Here is a 20,903-nt window from a genome sequence, read left to right on the forward strand (position 1 = left end):
GGAAATAACCCATGACTATTATTTAACCTCCTTTCCATCCTAACACGCCACTGAGATTCCTGTATTTTGTATCTCACCCTTTCAAAAGCTTTTTACACACAGCAGAATTTGACCAAAATGTAGATAACACAACATACACTACACCATTTGAGCACTTTCAAGTACTTTCATCAGAGTCTTGTAATGTAGTACTAAGTTGGAAGTAGTAAAAGTCAACGAGGGTTTGCATTTTAAATTTACTTCTCTTAGTAATAATAACTAGTAAGACTCTTTTAAGAATTTGATCTGATCTTACCATACCAAGAATTACAAGTTGATATTTTGACAAATTGGTTTGGTATAACCAACCATGAACCAAACCCCACTTCATTATTTTTAGTTCTTAGAAGATGCTAAAATGCTTTATTTGGTGAGTTGCAACTTGTAACAGACCAGAATAACAAGTATTTCACATTGGAGAAGGAAAATAAACCCAGGAATTTGCACAAGTTGTAGATATGTTTTCTTCAAGAGCAATGCACACAAGCACACGCAAGTTGTTTTAATGTATAATGGAGAATAACTTATTTCCAAAAGTAGCTAAAGCAAAAGAAAGCCCCACTGAACTTATATTGCAGTTGTTCAGTCACTTCTATTACTCCTCCGCCAACTCAACTTATGCCATTTTCCATCGCTCTTGCCCACCATATATATTCGTTCATCAAAATTGTTAAAAAAATACATCACCACACATTTAATTGGACTCTTCAATTCATTATGATAGGTTGATTTTCATTAAATCTCCACAACCTTACAAATAATTGAACTTTTCAATTCATTGTGATCAATTTTTATTGAATTTTGACAATTTTTAAATAAGTATAAATTAAACTTAAAATCAAATGCAAATAATAAAAACTGACAATAAAATAGAAATTAACTTAAAATAAAATATACTAATCTATCTCTATCTTGTGTTAATAAAATAAAATAATACTTTTCTTAAATAAATGGAAAATCAAAACTATTCCTATTTTATCTCTGTCAAAATCAAATTAAATTTAAGTTTATAAAAAAGAAATATACCTAAAATTTGACCTAATGTGTTTGGTTTTTCTTCGTATAAAACGTGATTTTGTTAACGAATGTTTATTTGTTGAATGAAATGGATTATGTTTTGTTCTGATATAGGTTTTCTCTGTCTAAGATTGTATATTAAGAGCATGGAAAATGATATTTTAACACCATTTTTTGACACCATTTTAACACTGCACACGTGTCAAAATGTGATTGGACGATTTTAAATTAAAAAATGTTAAGGTAAGGGTATATTTGAAAGAGAAAAATTAAAGTTTTATTTTTAATTTGAAATCATCCAACCATATTTTAACACCTGTGCAGTGTCAAAATGATGTAATAAAAAATGGTGTTAAAATATCATTAGTTCTTTCAATGTCAGCGTGCTCCTGCACCTTTTATGTGTAAGTTACTTCAGATTAATGATATGACAGTCTTACGAATTCAAACTTGGAATTGATGGTTTCACATTAAAAATGCCAGTGAGATTAATAATATATATAAAATAATCGTAAATTTATTATTATTTTTAGAATATAAATGAACATAAATCGTATATTTGAAATTAATCAATTCAATACTAATTTTAATCAAAACGAAATTTTCGAAGAGTCATCTAAACATTAGACATCACAAAATATGATGGTAATATACAATCGATTAAAAACAATTTCAGCAGTGGTTAACATCTGAAAATTACTTGGAGCAGAGCAGGCAATTTATTCGCTGATTATTTTATGAATAAAAGCAAGATTTTGAAAAGATTTCAGTGAAACTGACCCATACCATACTCTGGAACATGCTTTGCAATGTTAGTACAATGATAGACAATGGACGTATTTGAAAATTATTAGAGTTTGGCATGTCGTACATGTTTTAAACTTATGTTTTCTTGTATTCTGCAAAACCGTAAGATTATATAGTACACACATTCAAGTAAAAATGAGCTGTCACCTGTAGCATGTGTGAACTATGAAGCCAAGGGAAACAGCAAAACCAAATTTGTGTGCAGCAATCTCAAGATGTCATAGCAGTTCTCATATTTTTCTTCATCTAAGAATTATTTACAAAATACAAGTGGAATCTGACCAGCTAAATGCCATAACAAATGTAGATAAAATATGAATCAGAAGAGATAATTAAATAAATATAAAACGAAGATAATTTAATGTAACCAGGAGAGTTTTTTTACTAGTTGGAATAAGGCTGTTCACAGAGGGTATAAAATGAAATAATGCAGCTTATGTATATATATATAACTCCACTTTATTCAGATAAATTGTCTTTTTCTGCCTATCTCTAGCTATCTTCACACATCTCAAATGCAAGTCATTTGAACGTGCAAGCAAAGGCCTTATTGTTTATACATGAAAAGTTTGTATTTGTTTATGTTCTTGCAAATTCCACGAATGGATCCAACTGCAGCAGCAACTGTAACTAGGAAGCACATAAGGCTCAATAATTGAAGCATAAACCACTTCAATGATCGTGTTTTGATCTGTTTCTGTGCAATGTGCATTTGTATAGGGAAGAAAACAATGAGAGGCCAGAACCCAAATGCTCCAAGCAAGCCAAGAAACTCATTGAAAAATGGCATGGCCATGGCAAGAACTGTGGCTATTATCACATATGCTGTCCTCCAAACAAGCCTAAAAAAGTTGACTTCACATGACAAGAACCCCATTTTGATTGGGTAGCCCTTGTTTATGAAATCTGAATGAGGCCAAGCCATATTAGCTCCCATCTCAATTACACGAAATAGTGGTTGAGCCATTACCTGTGTCACATAATGTTATATCTCACACTGCAGAATAGAGATTACACATACAGAGAGAGAGAGAGAGGTTGAAAACTTGATAAATAAATAAATCAAAGGGTCGAACCTGATATGCTCCCACCATGTGGATTACAATGAAAACATTGCCAAGAGCGACCAACCAGAATGGCTCATAAAATCCAAAGCCAGTGAGGATGTTCCCAGGTGTGTCATTTCCGAAAGCAGCATACCCCAGTCCACCGCATAAGATGAAAAGTATTGTCATTACTATGATTCCTAACATATTGGCCCTTTTCATCTGTACGCTTTCTGGTGGAGATGACTTCAATGTGTCCTAAATAGTATATGCATGCATGTAAATCCATATATTAGCAAATTTAATGAAATCACTTCTTTCTATATACTATTTTCTTAGTATAATTAGCTTACTTTAATAATGTGTTCTTGCTCACTTACCATTATATCATAAATAACTGTAGCAAAAGAGGAAGCAAGTGCAATGTTTCCCAAAGCACTGAAAACCTTCCAAACTTTTTCTCCTTCAGATAGGTCAGGTCCTATTTTTTTTCCAAATAAACTTGTTGGCTGTCCTTTACCTGTTCACAACCCCAATTGTTTCCATCGTAAGTTGTTAGGACACTGCTATATTGAAAAACTATGACTATTCCGTACTAGGACTAATTTTTAGAAGAACTCTCTGCTGCCCATTCGCATAACCATTGTAATCATAGGATGATGTGATTCCTGGTAGTTCTTTTGGGTCGTGTAACGTTGGTTGGATCGCTATCATAAGCAGTTAAACTTACTCAATTGAAAGAATGTTAGTGGCATCATACAGAGAATCGTTGTATACAACACTCTTGTTTACAGGGGTGCAAACGTCTAATAAGCTAGCGGCATTCTTTGAAAATATATATAGTATAAACTCGGAATTAATATAGGTGAGTGCTATAGTACCTTGGACCACCACTGCCAGAGAAAGCCCGCTTCCAATGAAAGCATAACCAAAAGAGGTAGCGGCAGCAACGGTTGAAATCCACGTTAACTTATGGAAATTTGGGGTTTGAGACAATAAAAGTTGCACGACCCCAAAACCAATCATATAGGGATTATTTGAAAACTTGCAATAAGCATCATGGCCTTCTCTGTGAAAGCAAATGGCTTTTTTTATTGCCCTGCATGCCACAACCATAGCACTATCATTATGTGCACTCACCAACACAAATAGAATTAAGTAGTTGAAGAATGTGATAAAACAAAACAAAAACGTACACCATGCTTATAGAGCTAGTTATACAGTAGCCCACTGTAACCCCAGCGAGCTTCGCGTACAGAACCGATCCACAAAACAGGTGCATTGTTCCGCCTAATTCATCAAATGGCAACATGAAACTCATCAAACATGTAATGGGCAAGTGAAGAATTTATGCACATGAGTTGCTAAGGAGGTAGATTATGATACCTAGGTATGAATTGACGGCTTGCATGTAAGTGTAGTTTCTCTTGCCACTGATTGGGTCAGGAAATCTGTAGCAATCAGCTATGCAATGGTAAGTGTACATGGAAATGCATGCAAATGTGACCATAACACCTATCCCAGCAAGCCATCCAAGTTGGGCCATGGCCCATGCCAGAGCCAGCACTCCTGCTCCGACCACCACCGTCACTATGTGCGTCGTAGCAGTGAACACGTTCCCTGCAACCAACCATGTCAACCCACGTAAACTTTTTTTCAGTTTATTCTGGTGCAGGTGAAACAATGAAACAATGTCATTTATATTACTTGAAGAATGTATTTTCTTTTAAAAAAATCATTACTTTAAGGGACATTCTCTAAGCTTGAACATTGGAAGAAACAATCAATAGATAAAATCACTTTCGACAAATTGTTGTCTAGTTGTTTATGCTCGAACTTTTTTTATTTGGATGAAACTAACACTTATGACGAACTTTCCAACTTTTGGTCAAATCGAACGCGTGACTCCATTTTTCTTTCAGTTCACGTGTCTAAAAATATTAAATACATGACTTAGAAGAAGACTGTTCATTGAGAAAGTTATGACCTAAACTTCTGTCTTTCAAAAAAAAAATTATTTGTTCTTTTCACTCCAGAATGAATATTCTAAGAGACACCCATTTCAAAAGGGGAAGGGAGGCGTGAAACTTTTGCAGGATAAGCAAGAGATACTGTAAAAATATCCCGTGATCATGGGACTTGTCCATTTCCCTGTGGAAATGGAGTGAATGAGTTGGGCAACACAGAAGAATACGCGTCTTGATTGTATAGGGTGCGTTAAAAATGGCCAGAAGATTTTCTGGCATTTGCTGAAAGTGTGTCAGCATCTTTATCTTCACACTCTGTGATGTCTGAACTATAAAAGGATGAAACTTTGCACATGGTTGCTAAGAAACTTGATCAGTTGCCTCTTTGGACCAGCTAGCCCAATAAAATAACACTCTATTCGTTCAACCAGTTTCTTAGATGTAAAATTCAATTCAACTCTCATATTACACAGTTAGTAGTATGTTTCATTTGTCGGTGAATTCATTTCTCGTGAACTTGAGCAGTGCTCTAAAGGGCATATCTACATACACTTGCTCTAAAGGGCACATCTACATATCTAAAGGGCATATAAGAAAAAAAAAATTAGATTAATTAAATTATTCAAAAAATAAGATATAAGAGAGTATACGAGTTTTATAGTTGAAGTCGTATACCTCTTACATCTTCACTTTTTTTAATAATTTAATTATAAATATAATTAATACAGTCAAAATATATATAATTCATTATATTTAAAAACAAAAATTATTAATTAAAAACATAAGTTCTTAATTAAAAATTTAATTAATCTAAATCATTTTTAATTAAAGGGCTAAATTATTAATTAAACACATAGGTGAATTCATTTCTCGTGGACTTGAGCAGTGCTCTAAAGGGCATATCTACATTACATTACACGACAAAACAAAAAGAGGCTTGGTTGAGCGCAGAAGACAGCCCAAAATTTCAATATTCCAAATTTGCCGTCTTAGTCATGAATTAAATAATTTTGCTTCCGGTTTTTTAATCAATCTCGGAGTGACGATAAACGCCGACAGATATGCAGGTAATATAGCAGAAGATGAAATGTTCTGAGAAGGATAGATACATGAAAATAGGGAAATGAGAAATATGCGGAAGGAATACCGAGTCCTTATAAGAAGGAGAAAACTCAGTAAAAAAATTTGATAGATTCGAATAATCAGGGAGATAGCAGAGAGATAGGAGAGGCTAACTGAAAAGAAAATTAACAGCAAAAAAAAAAAAGCGTGAATTAAGATTTGATTAGATTCAAGAATTCCATTACACATCATTCTCATTTTTTCCTCAGTGTCACACTTAACAGTCTGTACACGTTCACTGTCAGAATCAATACTACAAAAAGTGGCATTTTCTTACATGACAAGATTAGCTTCAATTTTAAGAATCTCACCCACTCATGCATGAACACGCGTTAAAGGAATATCTCAAATAGCGTGTACTGATCCAAGTATATACATAAATGAAAATCTTCTGTCATGCAAATCAGCCTTCAGAAACGTCCATGAAAAGGAGTTTTCTATATTTATGACAGACATTAATGTTAAAAACACGGTATCAATGGATCCAAGCGTGAAACAGACGGTTTTTAATTGACGTTTTTGTCGTATTATAGGAACATCTGTTTCAGATGGCATCCATGGACAACAGGAAGATGCGTTCAGTGAAACAGATTGAATGAAGAAGAAAAGAGAGAAACAAATATATATATATACTAACCGGTTCTTTTGGCTCTTCCATCATCATCGAATCTCGAGGAGTCTCTCTCGGGAGCGTTTTTGGCTGCTTCAACGTCCATGGTTGGGCAGTGAAAAGTTAGAGCATGAAAGTGATGAATGAGATGAATTTGAGAAGAGGCAATGAGTTTATATAAGTGGTGTGATAGCCAAATGGCTTTGCATGCGACATTGGTGCTTCAGTTTACTTGTCTCATTGTCTTAATCGCTCTGCACTCTCCTTCCTATTTTTATGCTCTCTTTTTATTTTTAATTCACCCTTTTCCAACACTACACATACTTCAAATAATAACATTTTTTTTTAAAGATGAATTATTGTAATGAAACATGTCTTACGTGTCCCGTGTTTTAATTCATCACGTTTATCACGTCACAGTATTTTTTTTACTTTTTACTATTTCAGTTTCAAATCTATCACTGGTGTTTGTAATTAGAGTCTTCTAAAAACGAATATAGAAATAATCAAGATCCTTCAATCTTATTAGATCCGATCATTATTGATATGCAAATCAGATACTTATACAATTCTAATCCAACAAATACAAGTAAGAAACAACCATCCTTCGAATCTTGTATTAACTAAAAATAAATTTTAGCGTTAAATATATTAACTAAAAATAAATCTTACGTTGAATCTTAAATTAACTAAAAATAATAGGATTATGAAAAAAATCTATAAACTTATTACTTCATGATTTTAGAGAAATAATTATATCACACACTAATTCAAATCTCTGCCAATTTAAGTCATTAGGTTATAATTGGACACTAATTTCAAATAAAAGAAAATTTTGTAACAATTAAAATTGTAACGATTTGATCTTCATTGTTCAATTTATGTGACTATGGACGAAATTTTCCATTACCCACAATTCTTTCACCACCTATAGTGCATGACCATAGAAACATTATTTTGTAAAAGAACATAATCAAATGCGCGTGCCAGATGCATATATATATATATATATATATATATATATATATATATATATATATATATATATATATATATATATAATATTGAAATATTAGATATATGATTTATGGTTTTGTTATGTGAGATTTAACTTGTATTTATATAAGACTAAGACAATTATTTCCAATCTTTTGTATGTTAAAAGACACCCTACAGAAAATATCATTTATAAAAAAAATATTATTTGACGCAAAAGATTAGAACTATACTTTTTTTTATTAATTATATTTGAGATTCAAACTATAAAACAATTTTGGAGAGTTTGAAAGATGTCTTATTCTCTTTCTTTATATAAGAAAGTTTTGATACAAAATACATGAGAAATAAAATGATTCTAAACGCAACATAATGATGATAAATAAGATAATTTTAGACACAATATAATAATGATAAATAAAATAAATATTCTAACAATTATATAAAAAAAAATACAAATCCAATTCTGACTATAAAATGTCTGTGAACTGTGTGAGTGGGAGAGAGATTAGAATAAAACAAAAGGAACAAACTAAAGGGAGAAAAATTTGGTGTGGAGAGGAGAACGATTCTAACATTTTTGCGTTGAAAACTTTGTTTTTTTTTTTTGGGTACGGTGGAAAACCTTGATCTTAGTCAAAAATTTACCTTTTTATTAATGAAAAAGGTGAAATATATTTTCTTTTGTTTATTATCATGTATTTGACAAAAGTAGATGACGAATGTTTGTTTCCAACAAAAATTAATTGTATTGGTTATTGATAATTTTGATAATGTTATTGTTAGGGTTAATTCAGACTTTTTCCCTTAGTGTAGGAAGCATGATTTAGTGATTGACTAATTCTGATTATTCAAAAGGTCTTGATACTTATGATATGAAAAATTATCAATGTTTGAGTCCTAAAGACTTTGAAAAATGTATAATAGTTTAAAGCAAGGAGGCCATCAAGTTCGATAAAGAATAAATAATTAATTAACTGTTAGATGAATACAAAATTTGAGATGAGAGATTAAAAAATATATTCAAGTCTGAAATTAGTTATTAATCACATTATTACACATTTAAATATATATTTTTAATCGTTTATAAATGACATAAAGTGTTTTAAATTTGAAATGAAATGAATCACGATTAAATCATAAAGGTGAAATTATTATATTTTTGCATTTGCATTTTAAGTATATAAATAATCATTGATTTAGTAATAAGTGTTTTGTCTTCCTAATCAAAATCACAAGTTTACTTTTTAATATAAGACATTCGGTAAAAAAAAATGATTACAAATAATATCAATTATTGTTTAATAAAGTGAAAAACTGTACTTTCCTAAATTTAACACAAATCAAAATAAATAAAAAGTTCTAAATAATTTCCCACCAACCATAGTAGCTAAAGTATTTTAATTCTTCAACTTAGATTTTTTACCTGTCCAAGTAAAAAAGAAAATGTTGAATTATTACAAAATTGCATAAAAATGATTAGAGAAGCACTGACACTTACAGGTGATCGGTCTTCGGACGAATTAATAACGTGGATAATGATATTTAGACAACATTTTTTTGACAATATTTGAACATTGATTACGTGTCAATCTGTGATTGGTCGTAAATTATTCCATAATCAATAATAATAATAATCATAAACACTACTATGGAGTAATTTACGACCAATCACAGATTGACACGTAATCAATGTTCAAATATTGTCAAAAAAATGTTGTCTAAATATCATCATCCTAGTTGAAGATAAATTTGAAAGAATTTAATAGCGGAAACGAAAAAAAGTAAATGTTGAAAGAGTTTGTCTTTAAGTGAGATAATTTGATTTAACTTATATTAATGAAAATTTAAGTAGCCTTTTGAATATTGAAAGGACAATAACCTTTTTTGTGGTAAATATTAAAAGGCCAGATATTACTTTAAATAGAAAACTTTCTTAAATTTATAAAAGTCTAAATTTCACTTAGTCTTTTGAGTTTTCTATATTCTTGGATCGATATTTTGTAAATGTTGACCTTTAAAAGCATATATTTAATTAAATGAACCGATAAATAATTCAATATTTAAAAGTGGCAACAAATAAATGATTTTAAGATGTGTTAATAATAATGACAATAAATAATAATACAAAGTATCATTATTATTAATAAATACAATTAAATGCATAAATTAAATAGTACAAAAATTGCTTTAATTTAGATTCATAGTACCATTATTGTTACTAAATGCATGTAATTGAAACATTTTACTATTTGGTTTGATTTAGGTTCACTAAAAAATTTTCAAAATCCAAATGAAACTATTCCACTTAAATACTTCGTGATCAATATAACTAAAAAATGTAGACATTATTAGGGAAAAAAATGAAACATCGACATCGTGTATGGTTGTGGAACTGTGCTATATATAGAAATTATTTAAATACAAAAATATAAGTTTTTTTAAGAATTTTAATTGATTTGTTTATATTTTGAATAGAAAATTGATTTAAAACAATACAAACAAATCCATTCGTTTTATTAGCTCTCTTTCATTAAACTAATTTATAATGCTATCTCACTATCACTTCCAATTCCAAAATACTATAAATTACTTTGGATCAGTGTTGAGTGGAAGATGTTGAAACATATATAGTGTTGCTGGGGAACTTACTATGAACCACAGATTCTTTCAATGGTACGTGCTTTGATATAGACAATCATTAATCTGTGAGAGTTGAAACTATTGAGAGCGAAAGGAACAAAACTATATATATATATATATATATATTGTACCGTACGGTTTTCTGGATATCGACCGGCCGGTTTCTTCCCGATGACCGAACAGTTCTCGTTAAGACAGGTAACCGGGACATCCAAGGCCTATCATTCATCAGACCTGCTGACCATTTGATTATGTTATAAATGATAACAACTTATTAAAGCCCCTAATGGAGGTTAAGGTGTGATTGGACCGTTGTCAGACCCATGAAAGATAAAAGCACATTACAACTAGTATAAATAGAGGTATCAGGTATGTCTTCATACCATATTGCATTTGCTGCAGATTATGTATTACTCTCATCCCTTGATATTACCGTTCGGTCATAGTTCAGCCTTCTACACCAGGAAAAGCGTTCAGCCTTCACGGACCGTCCGGCCTTTCACACCACTTGGAATGCTCCAAACTCCGTCCATCCGGTCGTCACCACTCGGCACTACTTTACACCCGAAACATATATATATATATATATATATATATATATATATATATATATATATACACACACTAATTATTCAATAGGAAAACTTAAGATTAATTAATTGGATTAGGCCTAATCTTGATTACAATATATATTAGTTGGCTTTTGCTGTAATCACTAGGAAAAGTTGTCAATCCTATTATGAACATTTGTTTTTGAAGTAGCAATATTTCATTTTCAGTTCTTTCGTGATGCCTTATTTTGATTCTCTCTTTCTTCCAAATTATCTTCCAAGCGGAAACCAAAATTGGTAGGAACAATTGTTAGTTAGATTTAGTTTCAGATTGCAATTAGTTATGCAATTTCTTTTTTAATCAATAGTTATTACTCTACAACTTCTTCAATCCATTTAACCAGATACTAATACTGAGACACCGTATTTGTTATTGACCCGACCACTGTTTTTTAACACAATGAATTACTGCTATGAAAAGAAAAATCTAATATAAGTTCTTATAATTTTGATCAATTTAATAATGTTACATCTGCATAATTTGCAGCCCAATAATAACTGGTTCCGTATTCCATTTGCTGTTCCTATATATTCATTCATATATCTTAAATGCACATGATACAGGTGGTAATAATGCGCAATATAGCCTATTGTTTATACATGAAAAGTTTGTATTTTCTTATGTTCTTGCTAATTCCACGAATGGAACCAACTGCGGCGACTACTGAAACAAGGAAGCACACAAAGCTCAATAGCTGGAGCACACACCATTTCAATGATAATGTTTTGATCTGTTTCTGTGCAATGTGCATCTGTATGGGGAAAAACACGATGAGAGGCCAAAACCCAATTGCTCCAAGAAGAGCTAGAAACTCGTTGAAAAACGGCATGGCCATGGCTATAGTTGTTGCCACTGCCACGAATATTGTCCTCCAAATTAGCCTAAAAAGGTTGAAACTGAATGTCAAGGAGCCTATTTTTGTTGGGTATTCTTTGTTTATGAAATCTGAACGTGGCCACACCAAGTTAGCACCCATCTCAATTATACGGAACAGTGGTTGAGCAAGCACCTGTTCCATCACGTAAAATCAGACATCATGGTTTAAAATATACAAGTTGAAAACATTTATGTTTAGTTAGTTGTATGATTTAAGTTCACTATTTTTGAACCTTTCATACTCAAGAAATGTCACAGGAAGAGAAATGGAACCTGATATGCTCCCACCATGTGGGTTACAATGAACACATTGCCAAGAGCAACCAACCAGAATGGCTCGTAAAATCCAAAGCCAGTGAGGATGTTTCCAGGAGTGTGATCCCCAAAAGCAGCATAGCCAAGGCCACCACATAGCAGAAAAAGTAGTGTCATTATGGTGATTCCTAACACATTGGCCTTTTTCATCTGTTTGCATTCGGGAGGATATGACTTCAAAGTGTCCTATATAATTCACAAATAATCAAATGATTATACCAGTCAAATCTATTTGTTTAACACTATAAAATAATGCATTTTTACCATTATATCATACACAACAGTTGCATACGAGCAAGCAAGTGCAATATTTCCCAAAGCACTGAAAACCCTCCAAATTTTATCTGCTTCTGATAGTGCTGGCCCTACTTTGTTTCCAAATATACGGCTTGGTTCTCCTTTACCTGTTCACACAAACAGACTTTGCTTAGATAATGTGGGTCAGGTTTGCACTAGGTTCTATCTCCTTTACTTTGTTAAGAATAATGAGATGGACTTTAAATCTAATTGTATAACTCGTTTGTAAAGTTTCTAAGTAAAGTTCGTATCCTTATATACTATAAATTATAAAATCCTCTTATTTATAGTAGATATGAAATCTTCATAATATGGTAGTAAAAGCCCAGAACAGAAATTGGTGCAAATATTGTGTTGGAAAGTTTTTGGATTGGTGAAAATCCTACCTGAGACCACGACTGCCAGAGAAAGCCCACTTCCAATGAATGCATAACCAAAAGAGGCAATTGCAGCAGCGGTTGAAAGATATGTTAGCTTGTGGAAATTTGGGATTTGAGACAACAAAATTTGCAACATCCCGAAACCAATCATATAGGGATTATTAGAAAACTTGCAATAAGCTTGGTGACCTCTTCTGTGAAAGCAAATAGCCTTTTTTATAGCCCTGCCAAATCAGAGGAATTCAGAGTTCCTCATGTCATTTGAGCGTGATTACAACTCTATACATAATGTGATAACCTACTTACACTAAACTAGTAGACGAAGTTATAGTGTAGCCAACAGTAAGCCCAGCAAGCTTCCCATACTGAATCAATCCACAAAGCACATGCATTGTTCCACCTAATTATCAAGTTGAGATACGAAAATCAGAACATTCTGAAAGAGTGTTGAGTTGAGTTTACTTACATAGATGAGTATATAGTATCATATGATACCAAGATATGCATGGACTGCCTGCATGTAAGTGTAGTTCCTCTTGCCATTGATTGGATCAGGATATCTGTAACAATCAGCTATCAGATTGTAAGTGTAAACGGAAATGCATGCAAATAAGATCATGGTGATTGTGCCGGGTATCCATCCTAATTGAGCCATGGCCCATGCCAGAGCCAGCACTCCTGCTCCTACCACCACCGTTATTATGTGCGTCGTTGTGGTGAACACGTTACCTGCAAGTAACACCAAATCTTAGATTTAAAGATGGAGAAAGTGAAACTATAATACAATATAGTATAACATGAGCAAACTCAATCCAACATCCGAAACACCTATGAAAACAGAAAACGGAGTTGTTCTTCTCCTAAATCTTTGTTTTACAATTTTTTCTTTTCAAAAGGAGTTCTTTCAAAAGCAGAATCTCTTCAGAAACACAATAGGGAAATTAAAAGAGTTGTTCATCCGGTTTGAAACTCAGCCAGATAAGGATATGCTTATATGTATAAACAAGTAATCTGAATTGAAAAAAGAAAATACTATAAGCACTGATGTAGATAATGGAACCAACCATACTAACCAGTTCTTTTGATTTTGCCATCATCATCCACTTCTGCACTCCTACTAACACTCTTACCAGCTTCAACTTCCATCAAAAGTTCCTTCCTTGCAACTCACAATCTTATAAAGGAATCTGATTTAAAAACACAGCACCCAAACATCAAACATGAAAGTTAAAAAAAGATAATTCAAACCAAAAAATGTTGACTGTTTATATACATACCTGTTTGCTTCAAATCAGAATGCTCCGTTAACTTTCTGCACTAAATTAAAGAGTGTTTCTCTGTTACTCGTTTTCTCTTATGTTAACAATTTGTACTGCTTAAAAACGCGCTTCCCTGCACCCTCGTTCTTATTCTTTTCTTATTCATTATTTTTTGCACAGTAATAAGTGAAATCTGTAACTAGAATGCGACACGGCAAAAATCTTACACGTCTTGTCTGTTTTCTGGTTCTGATATGATTTATTTGTTATTCCAATTTATTTATTTTGGTTAAATTAGACCTCAAATTCATGTACCAAAATGATTTTCCACTGTTTGAAGTATATGTTTTCTTTATAAAGATAAGAACTAACTATGATTCGGGAAAAGAATGACGTAAAAGAGGTAATTAAGGCGGTTTATCAATGGGTTCCAATTACATTTTTGATTTCTCATCTTGCTTTTAAAAGTAAGCTTTTTATACTTTCAGAAGACTAGCAATCCTAGAATTCTCTTCTAAGCACAAAACATGAAGCAATAAAAGATTCCTAAAAGTTCCTTCTGGAACTAGCTGACTCATACTTTGTGGTATTAATATAACAAAAGAACACTGTTAATGTTCCTTTTGGGCCTAACAATAGAAGATGGGTCGAATCAATACTACCTTCTTTGAAAATAATCTTATTCCAAAGTTGTATGAAGATTGAAACTTTAATCTTAAAGAAGACTCCCCTTCGAGTGGATGGCGTGAGAATTTTCATCACAATTGAAACAAAGTAATTTTGGTATAGAAAAGCAACATTGGATTTTTCTCTTTTTCTTCTCACACTTCAAATGAAATGATGCTTTTAGGGAAATTTAGCTCAGTAGTGTAGTTATACAGTGTGTGGTCAGTTTGGGGCAATGTGCTCATAAATAAGTTAAAATTGGTCCCCTTGAATAGCTTAGAGGATAGGTTAGTAAATTCAAAATCCTGTATCAAATATAGGGAAGACAAGATTATTTTTCCCCTGGACCTCACATAATCAATTTAAAAAGTGTTTGTTTTTTTCAACATAAAAAAACATAATTGTTATGTGTCATTTTTTTTAGTAGGTAGTTCTGAGTGATGCACATGTAATGTTAGCTATGTGTCATTTTCATAGGAATACTATCATTAGTGTTGGCCTTGAAGTCTATGCTAATATCATTGATTTAGCATATGCACAGATAGACACCAATGTATAGTGTCTTTCTTTTTTCTCATGAGTATCCAAGTTAGTCTCTATCTATTGGCCAACCTTAAGCTATTGTTAACTAACCAAAATATGGAGGCAACTGTGTAGGGAGATAAGAAGATTCAAAACACGAAGAATGGTTACATATATAGCAAAAGTGAGGAAAATCATTATGAGGAGAAGCTAAGGATGTTTGTGGAGCAATTTATGTGGTGACTATGAAACGTTCGTGATTGAATGTGAGTTTATGGAGGGCACTGCACTAGTGGTGGTGGGAATGTTTCTGTCGTGATTATTACAATGAATATAACAACACAGAGAGAGACAAAAACACAGTAATGTTGAGAATGAAAAGTCCAATAACAACAATGACTCTTCTGAAACTAAACGACCATATGTGTTTGCCAATTGTCCTACCACATCCAGCTTATGTGGATGATGCACTATTTTTGTTATAATTTTTTTTTCTATTGTTTCTTTTTCTTTTTATATATTATGGCACATGCATATAAGTCTCTACATTCGTAAGATATTGTCCACTTCGGTTTAAATTCTCACGAATTTGTTTTTGGTATGACTCCAAAAAGTCTCATGGAAGTATCTTATGTGTATATAAACCCATGTCCATTTCTTATTTTTTTCTAATATAGGATTTTGTTTATATCCAACAGAGGCGACCTCTTAATAGTGTTTCCAACTTGTGATTAATATGGTGTGTCGAGAAAAAAAAAAGGAAAATATAAATTTAAAAAGTGATAAAATAATCCATGATGAACATTGTTTAATTTTGTAAAATAAAATTGTAACTATATTTTTGTAAATTCAAATTAATATAATAAATATATTATAATTTTTAAAAACCTGTGTGTTCTACGAGTATAAATACTACTGATTTATCACAAAGAATAGCATTCTTTAATGGGTTAAATATGTTTTTAGTTCTTATACTTTGGGGCGATTTTGGTTTTAGTCCGTTTTCAAACTAAGGTACAATTTAGTCCTTCAATTTTAGAAAACTCTGGTTTTAGTCCTTTTTACCAAATTTTTTTAACTTTATTTGTTGTTTGCATTTGGATTGTTTACACTGTTTGACACATTTTTGCTTCAATGTTAACTGAGAAACACGTTTGAAACAACAAATAAAGTTAGAAAAAATTGGTAAAAAGGACTAAAACCAGAGTTTTCTAAGGTTGAAGAAGTAAATTATACCTTAATTTGAAAATAGACTAAAATCAAAATCGCCCCAAAATATAGGGACTAAAAACATATTTAACCGTTCTTTAATTATAAACATTGTATTCTAATAAGATAAGTCAGAGAATTCTCAGAAAAAGTCAATCTCAATTAGGTTTATTAAAAGTTTTTTCATATTAACGGGGCATAAGAAGTGAAAAATGAGAAGAAAATATAAGTTTTTATTCATCTTTTCATTAAGTGTATAATGGACATTTGACCACCCCATGGGGTGCAAGGGTAAAACATGGGGGAGTGCAAGAAGAAAGTGGCAATGATGGAAAATCCAACTAGGGTCCAAAGTTACAAACTCTTATTCTAGGATTTGGTATATACACAAGTCTTCACTTGGACATAATTTGGCTGTTGTTATGCTAAAATATTTTTTTCCATATTAATATTTTGTTTAAAAATTTCATGCGTGGGTGCCAAAAATGGCTGTAGTTGATTCTCAACTAACCAAATAATAATAATAATAATAATAATAATAATAATAATAATAATAATAATAATAATAATAATAAGATGTTAAATATGTTTTAATTACGTAAGTATAGAGACAAAATTCAACTTTGTTTATATTCTAAAATTTAATATATTTTATTTTTTAAAATAAATAAATATAATCTTTTTAACTTAAATGTATCGTGATATGTTAAAAGTTTTAAGGCTTAATACCTCTATTGGTCTTCTAATTTGTCAACTAATCTCATTTTGGTCCTCTATTTTGCAACCGTCTCAATCTAGTCACAAATTTTGAAAATATGAACACATTGTATCCCATCCGTTAAGTGGTAGGAGACCGCGTTAAGTATTGTCCACGTGTTGGACACGTGTTGGAATGAGAATGTGATGAGGTGTTCTTTTTTATTTTACGTGGCAATTGGGATTTAGGAATTTAGGGATTTAGGAATTTAGGGGTATTAAAAAATCTGACTTCTGATAATTGAGAATTAGGGATTCGAATTTGAGTTTGGGAATTTCTTCAAGTGGTTGCGAGAGGAAGCCAGAGACATTCACGCATTGACATTATTAAGATTATTAATAAACAAACAAGTATTATTAAACCAAAGCTGCCAAAATTCAATACCCTAAAATTTTAGAATACATAATCAAAATTCAATTCAATTCATTTGGGAATGAATGGTACAGCAAATACATTATGCTAGAATGCCAAAAAAGCTCGTTATGAATAACACAGCAACTCGAAGGTTGCTCAATAAGAGTATCAACTGAAGCATGGAACACGAGAAACAAACCTATTAAAGCCAAATTCGCAATTCGTTCTGTTTTCTTCATCCTCCTTAATCTCTTTTCTGAACAATTTTGGGTCTAATGAACTCACGTTGCGAGAATGGCCTCCACTGCGATTAAAAAACAGGACAAATCACAAAAATTGTAAAACAAGAAACAAAATCGTAGATCAATCTTGAAAAAAGAAATGAAAGAGGGCAACCTCAAATCGCAAACGGGAATTGCAGGAGCGGTTGGCCCCAACAGCAAAGCAGATCGAAGAGAGATAGAGAGAGAAATTGATTCGGGAGAGAGAAATTGAAGAAATCCTAACCTTAGTAACTTCCTCTCGCAACCACTTGAAGAAATCTCCAATTCGAATCCCTAATTCCCAATTATCAGAGGTCAGATTTTTTAATACCCCTAAATCCCTAAATCCCTAAATTCCTAAATCCCAATTGCCACGTAAAATAAAAAAGAACACCTCACCACATTCTCATTCCAACACGTGTCCAACACGTGGACAATACTTAACGCCGTCTGCTACCACTTAACGGATGGGATACAATGTGTTCATATTTTCAAAATTTGTGACTAAATTGAGACGGTTGCAAAATAGAGGACCAAAATGAGATTAGTTGACAAATTAGAAGACTAATAGAGGTATTAAGCCAAGTTTTAAAGATAAAATTTGTAAAAATTAAACGAGTCCAAGAGAAATTTATTCATTCCCAATAACAACTCAATAACCAACATTACTGTCTGAATATTAAAGAATATGTGGCCAATACATTGGCAATATCAGCAAAACGAAAAAGATAAAGAAGCTAAATAGCATATATATACTAACCCTAACTAACTAGACACAAATTATGACATTATTCGATATGAATACTTAACAATTTCAACAAATCAATCTTGACGTTCACACAATTTGAGACCTTTTTGTTGTTCATCTTCACTTAATTTCTCCTTTGAGTAGCCAGGGAGTGATAAACTCTCTCTATCTCTCTATACATACCACAACTTAGGAAATCAAGTATGCTATGTTGCTTCCCATTTCTAAGCTTGCCTTCATTGTTGATTTTCACTAACGTGTCGTTGCTATTGAATGCCAAAATTTTCCCATTTTCTGGGAAGCATATGGGGAAAATAAGATAAAAACAACTCCAAAATAGGAGGAGAAAGCAAATGTTTTGATCCAACACATCACTTGGTTGAATTCTTTCATCGACCATATTTCAATCAGTACGACATTGTTACCCACCATGTGAGTTTATAAGTGTCATTTGGCTTTTAGGGTGGACGTCAAAATGTTTCTCTTAAACTAGTTGAGTGTTAATAACTCCAAAATGGTTTAATTTCCAACTTCCTTCTCTCTTTTCAGTGTAAATCTTATGCTTCATTTGGTTTACTATAGTTTTCGCTCAGTCTACAACTACTCAGATGATATCTGCAAAAGATACTCCCATACTTAAGTCAGAAAGGATTCGATAATCCTAGTATTAAATGTAAGAATTAATTATCATAACTACCTCATATGACCCCCCTATTTATACAAATTGTAATAGGCTTTTACTTACTACCATCTTAATTATGATCCAATCATCGTTTAATCACAATTACCAGGCTAATTTGTGTTAATATTTGCATATGTTCTTAATCATACTAGACGTACGTCCGATAACTCAAACGATTGATCATGTTCTTTTATAAAACAATGTAACTTTATTTGTCTCACTAATTGTTCTGTTGGATCGGTTTAATAACTCTATGACAGGTTAACCCAATCGATCTATATTGAACCGGTCGGGCTTGCACCATGCAAATGTCAAGACAAAGAAAAAGAACTTGGTAGAGAGACAAAATGGGAGTGTCAATATCAAAAACAAAGATAAGTAAGACAAAATCATATATTATTAACTGGTCTTGCACGGTTTCAACAAAGATTATTAGGAGAAATTAGTAGTTCTTTATCATAAATTATTAAGTGATTAAGAATAAGGTGATATCCTTATTGGAATAAATTTAAGGATGTATTAATAATTTTGTTTCAGTATTATTTTTGGATATAATAATATTTTGTTTTAATATTATTTTTGGATATAGTAATATTTTGTTTCAGTATTATTTTTTAGTATAGTAATATTTACTTAAAAATAATATACTTTTCTAAATCGATTAACAGCTACTACAAATAAGCACTGACACACAAACAGAACCCTTGGAACAAACAATTATCATGAAGAGTTGGATCGGAGGCCATAAGTTAATTTTAATGAAAAATTAACTCTAACAACCATGTAATATTGGAAACTATATGTAAAGAGAATTTCTAATAAATAGATATTATGTGTTAATAAGGCTGAAAATGTTTATTTTGATAGATTGATATAAGCCAACAATACAAAGATGTTTATAAACAATGAGAATGTGGATCGTTTCCAAATTGTTACAATAGTTGAAGCTAACATAATAACATTAATTTGCCCATTGTACCAGTAGTTGAAGCTAACCCATACAGATTAATTAGTAGTACAGTGATAAAACCGCAGAAAAACCTAAAAGCTTAACCCACAATAACGAGGGATTATAAACTTCTTATATTATGGAGTTTCTATGAGATATGATACTGGACATAAAAATAAACTACACTTATTTGTTTGAGTTGTACAAGGTAAAAGTTTGATTAGAACACCATAAAAATGTTTCATGTCTTCACAGACTTGTTCTGGTAACATAATTTTCGTCATACAAAGATAATGTTTCATGAATTGTATCAAATGATAATATGACATATACTATAAGGATATACCATTTTTTATATTAATAGATAAATATATATATACTTATCATTAAATAATTTTACTGTTTTAAAACTAATGCATATCGTCAATGCATCATAATATTAGTATATAAATATATAAGACTGATAATAAAAAATAATTTTATTAGATAAAAGATATCAGATGGAGAATATAAAAGAGAGAATAGTTAGGTGATATGATGTGATCATGAGGAAAAAGAAATAAAGTGAAAAATAAGATATATAATATAAAGATATATGTATAATATAACTTTTTTTTTCTGAGAAAATTGTGTGGTGATGGTGTAAAATGATGCATAAAATCATTATTGTTCTGCTACATAATACTCAACTCTTCTGGATAGGATATATGAGCACCAGATATATACGAGTGTTGTTTAATCTGAGCAGCTTTCCTTCATTAACTGAA

General features: G+C 31.6%; 2 protein-coding genes across 2 annotated transcripts; both read right to left on the minus strand.

Annotated features, from left to right (window-relative positions):
• Nucleotides 1-2,276: 2,276 nt before the first annotated feature.
• On the minus strand, nucleotides 2,277-6,964 carry LOC106761264 (amino acid permease 8). Its single transcript, XM_014644795.2, has 7 exons — nucleotides 6,636-6,964; nucleotides 4,296-4,529; nucleotides 4,106-4,199; nucleotides 3,791-4,008; nucleotides 3,290-3,429; nucleotides 2,940-3,167; nucleotides 2,277-2,833 (listed from the first exon to the last, which is right to left on the minus strand). Exons 1-7 carry the CDS (start codon nucleotides 6,712-6,714, stop codon nucleotides 2,411-2,413), a joined length of 1,416 nt encoding a protein of 471 aa, XP_014500281.1. The 5' UTR covers nucleotides 6,715-6,964; the 3' UTR covers nucleotides 2,277-2,410.
• A 4,315-nt stretch (nucleotides 6,965-11,279) lies between these two features.
• On the minus strand, nucleotides 11,280-14,390 carry LOC106759631 (amino acid permease 8). The gene is made up of 8 exons (XM_014642907.2): nucleotides 14,005-14,390; nucleotides 13,801-13,914; nucleotides 13,223-13,456; nucleotides 13,034-13,127; nucleotides 12,734-12,951; nucleotides 12,315-12,454; nucleotides 12,009-12,236; nucleotides 11,280-11,868 (listed from the first exon to the last, which is right to left on the minus strand). The coding sequence occupies exons 2-8, from the start codon at nucleotides 13,871-13,873 to the stop codon at nucleotides 11,446-11,448; spliced, it is 1,410 nt and encodes a 469-aa protein (XP_014498393.1). The 5' UTR covers nucleotides 13,874-13,914; nucleotides 14,005-14,390; the 3' UTR covers nucleotides 11,280-11,445.
• Nucleotides 14,391-20,903: the final 6,513 nt, after the last annotated feature.

Source organism: Vigna radiata, chromosome 5, assembly GCF_000741045.1.
Source record: "Vigna radiata var. radiata cultivar VC1973A chromosome 5, Vradiata_ver6, whole genome shotgun sequence".
NCBI classification, from domain to species: Eukaryota; Viridiplantae; Streptophyta; class Magnoliopsida; order Fabales; family Fabaceae; genus Vigna; species Vigna radiata.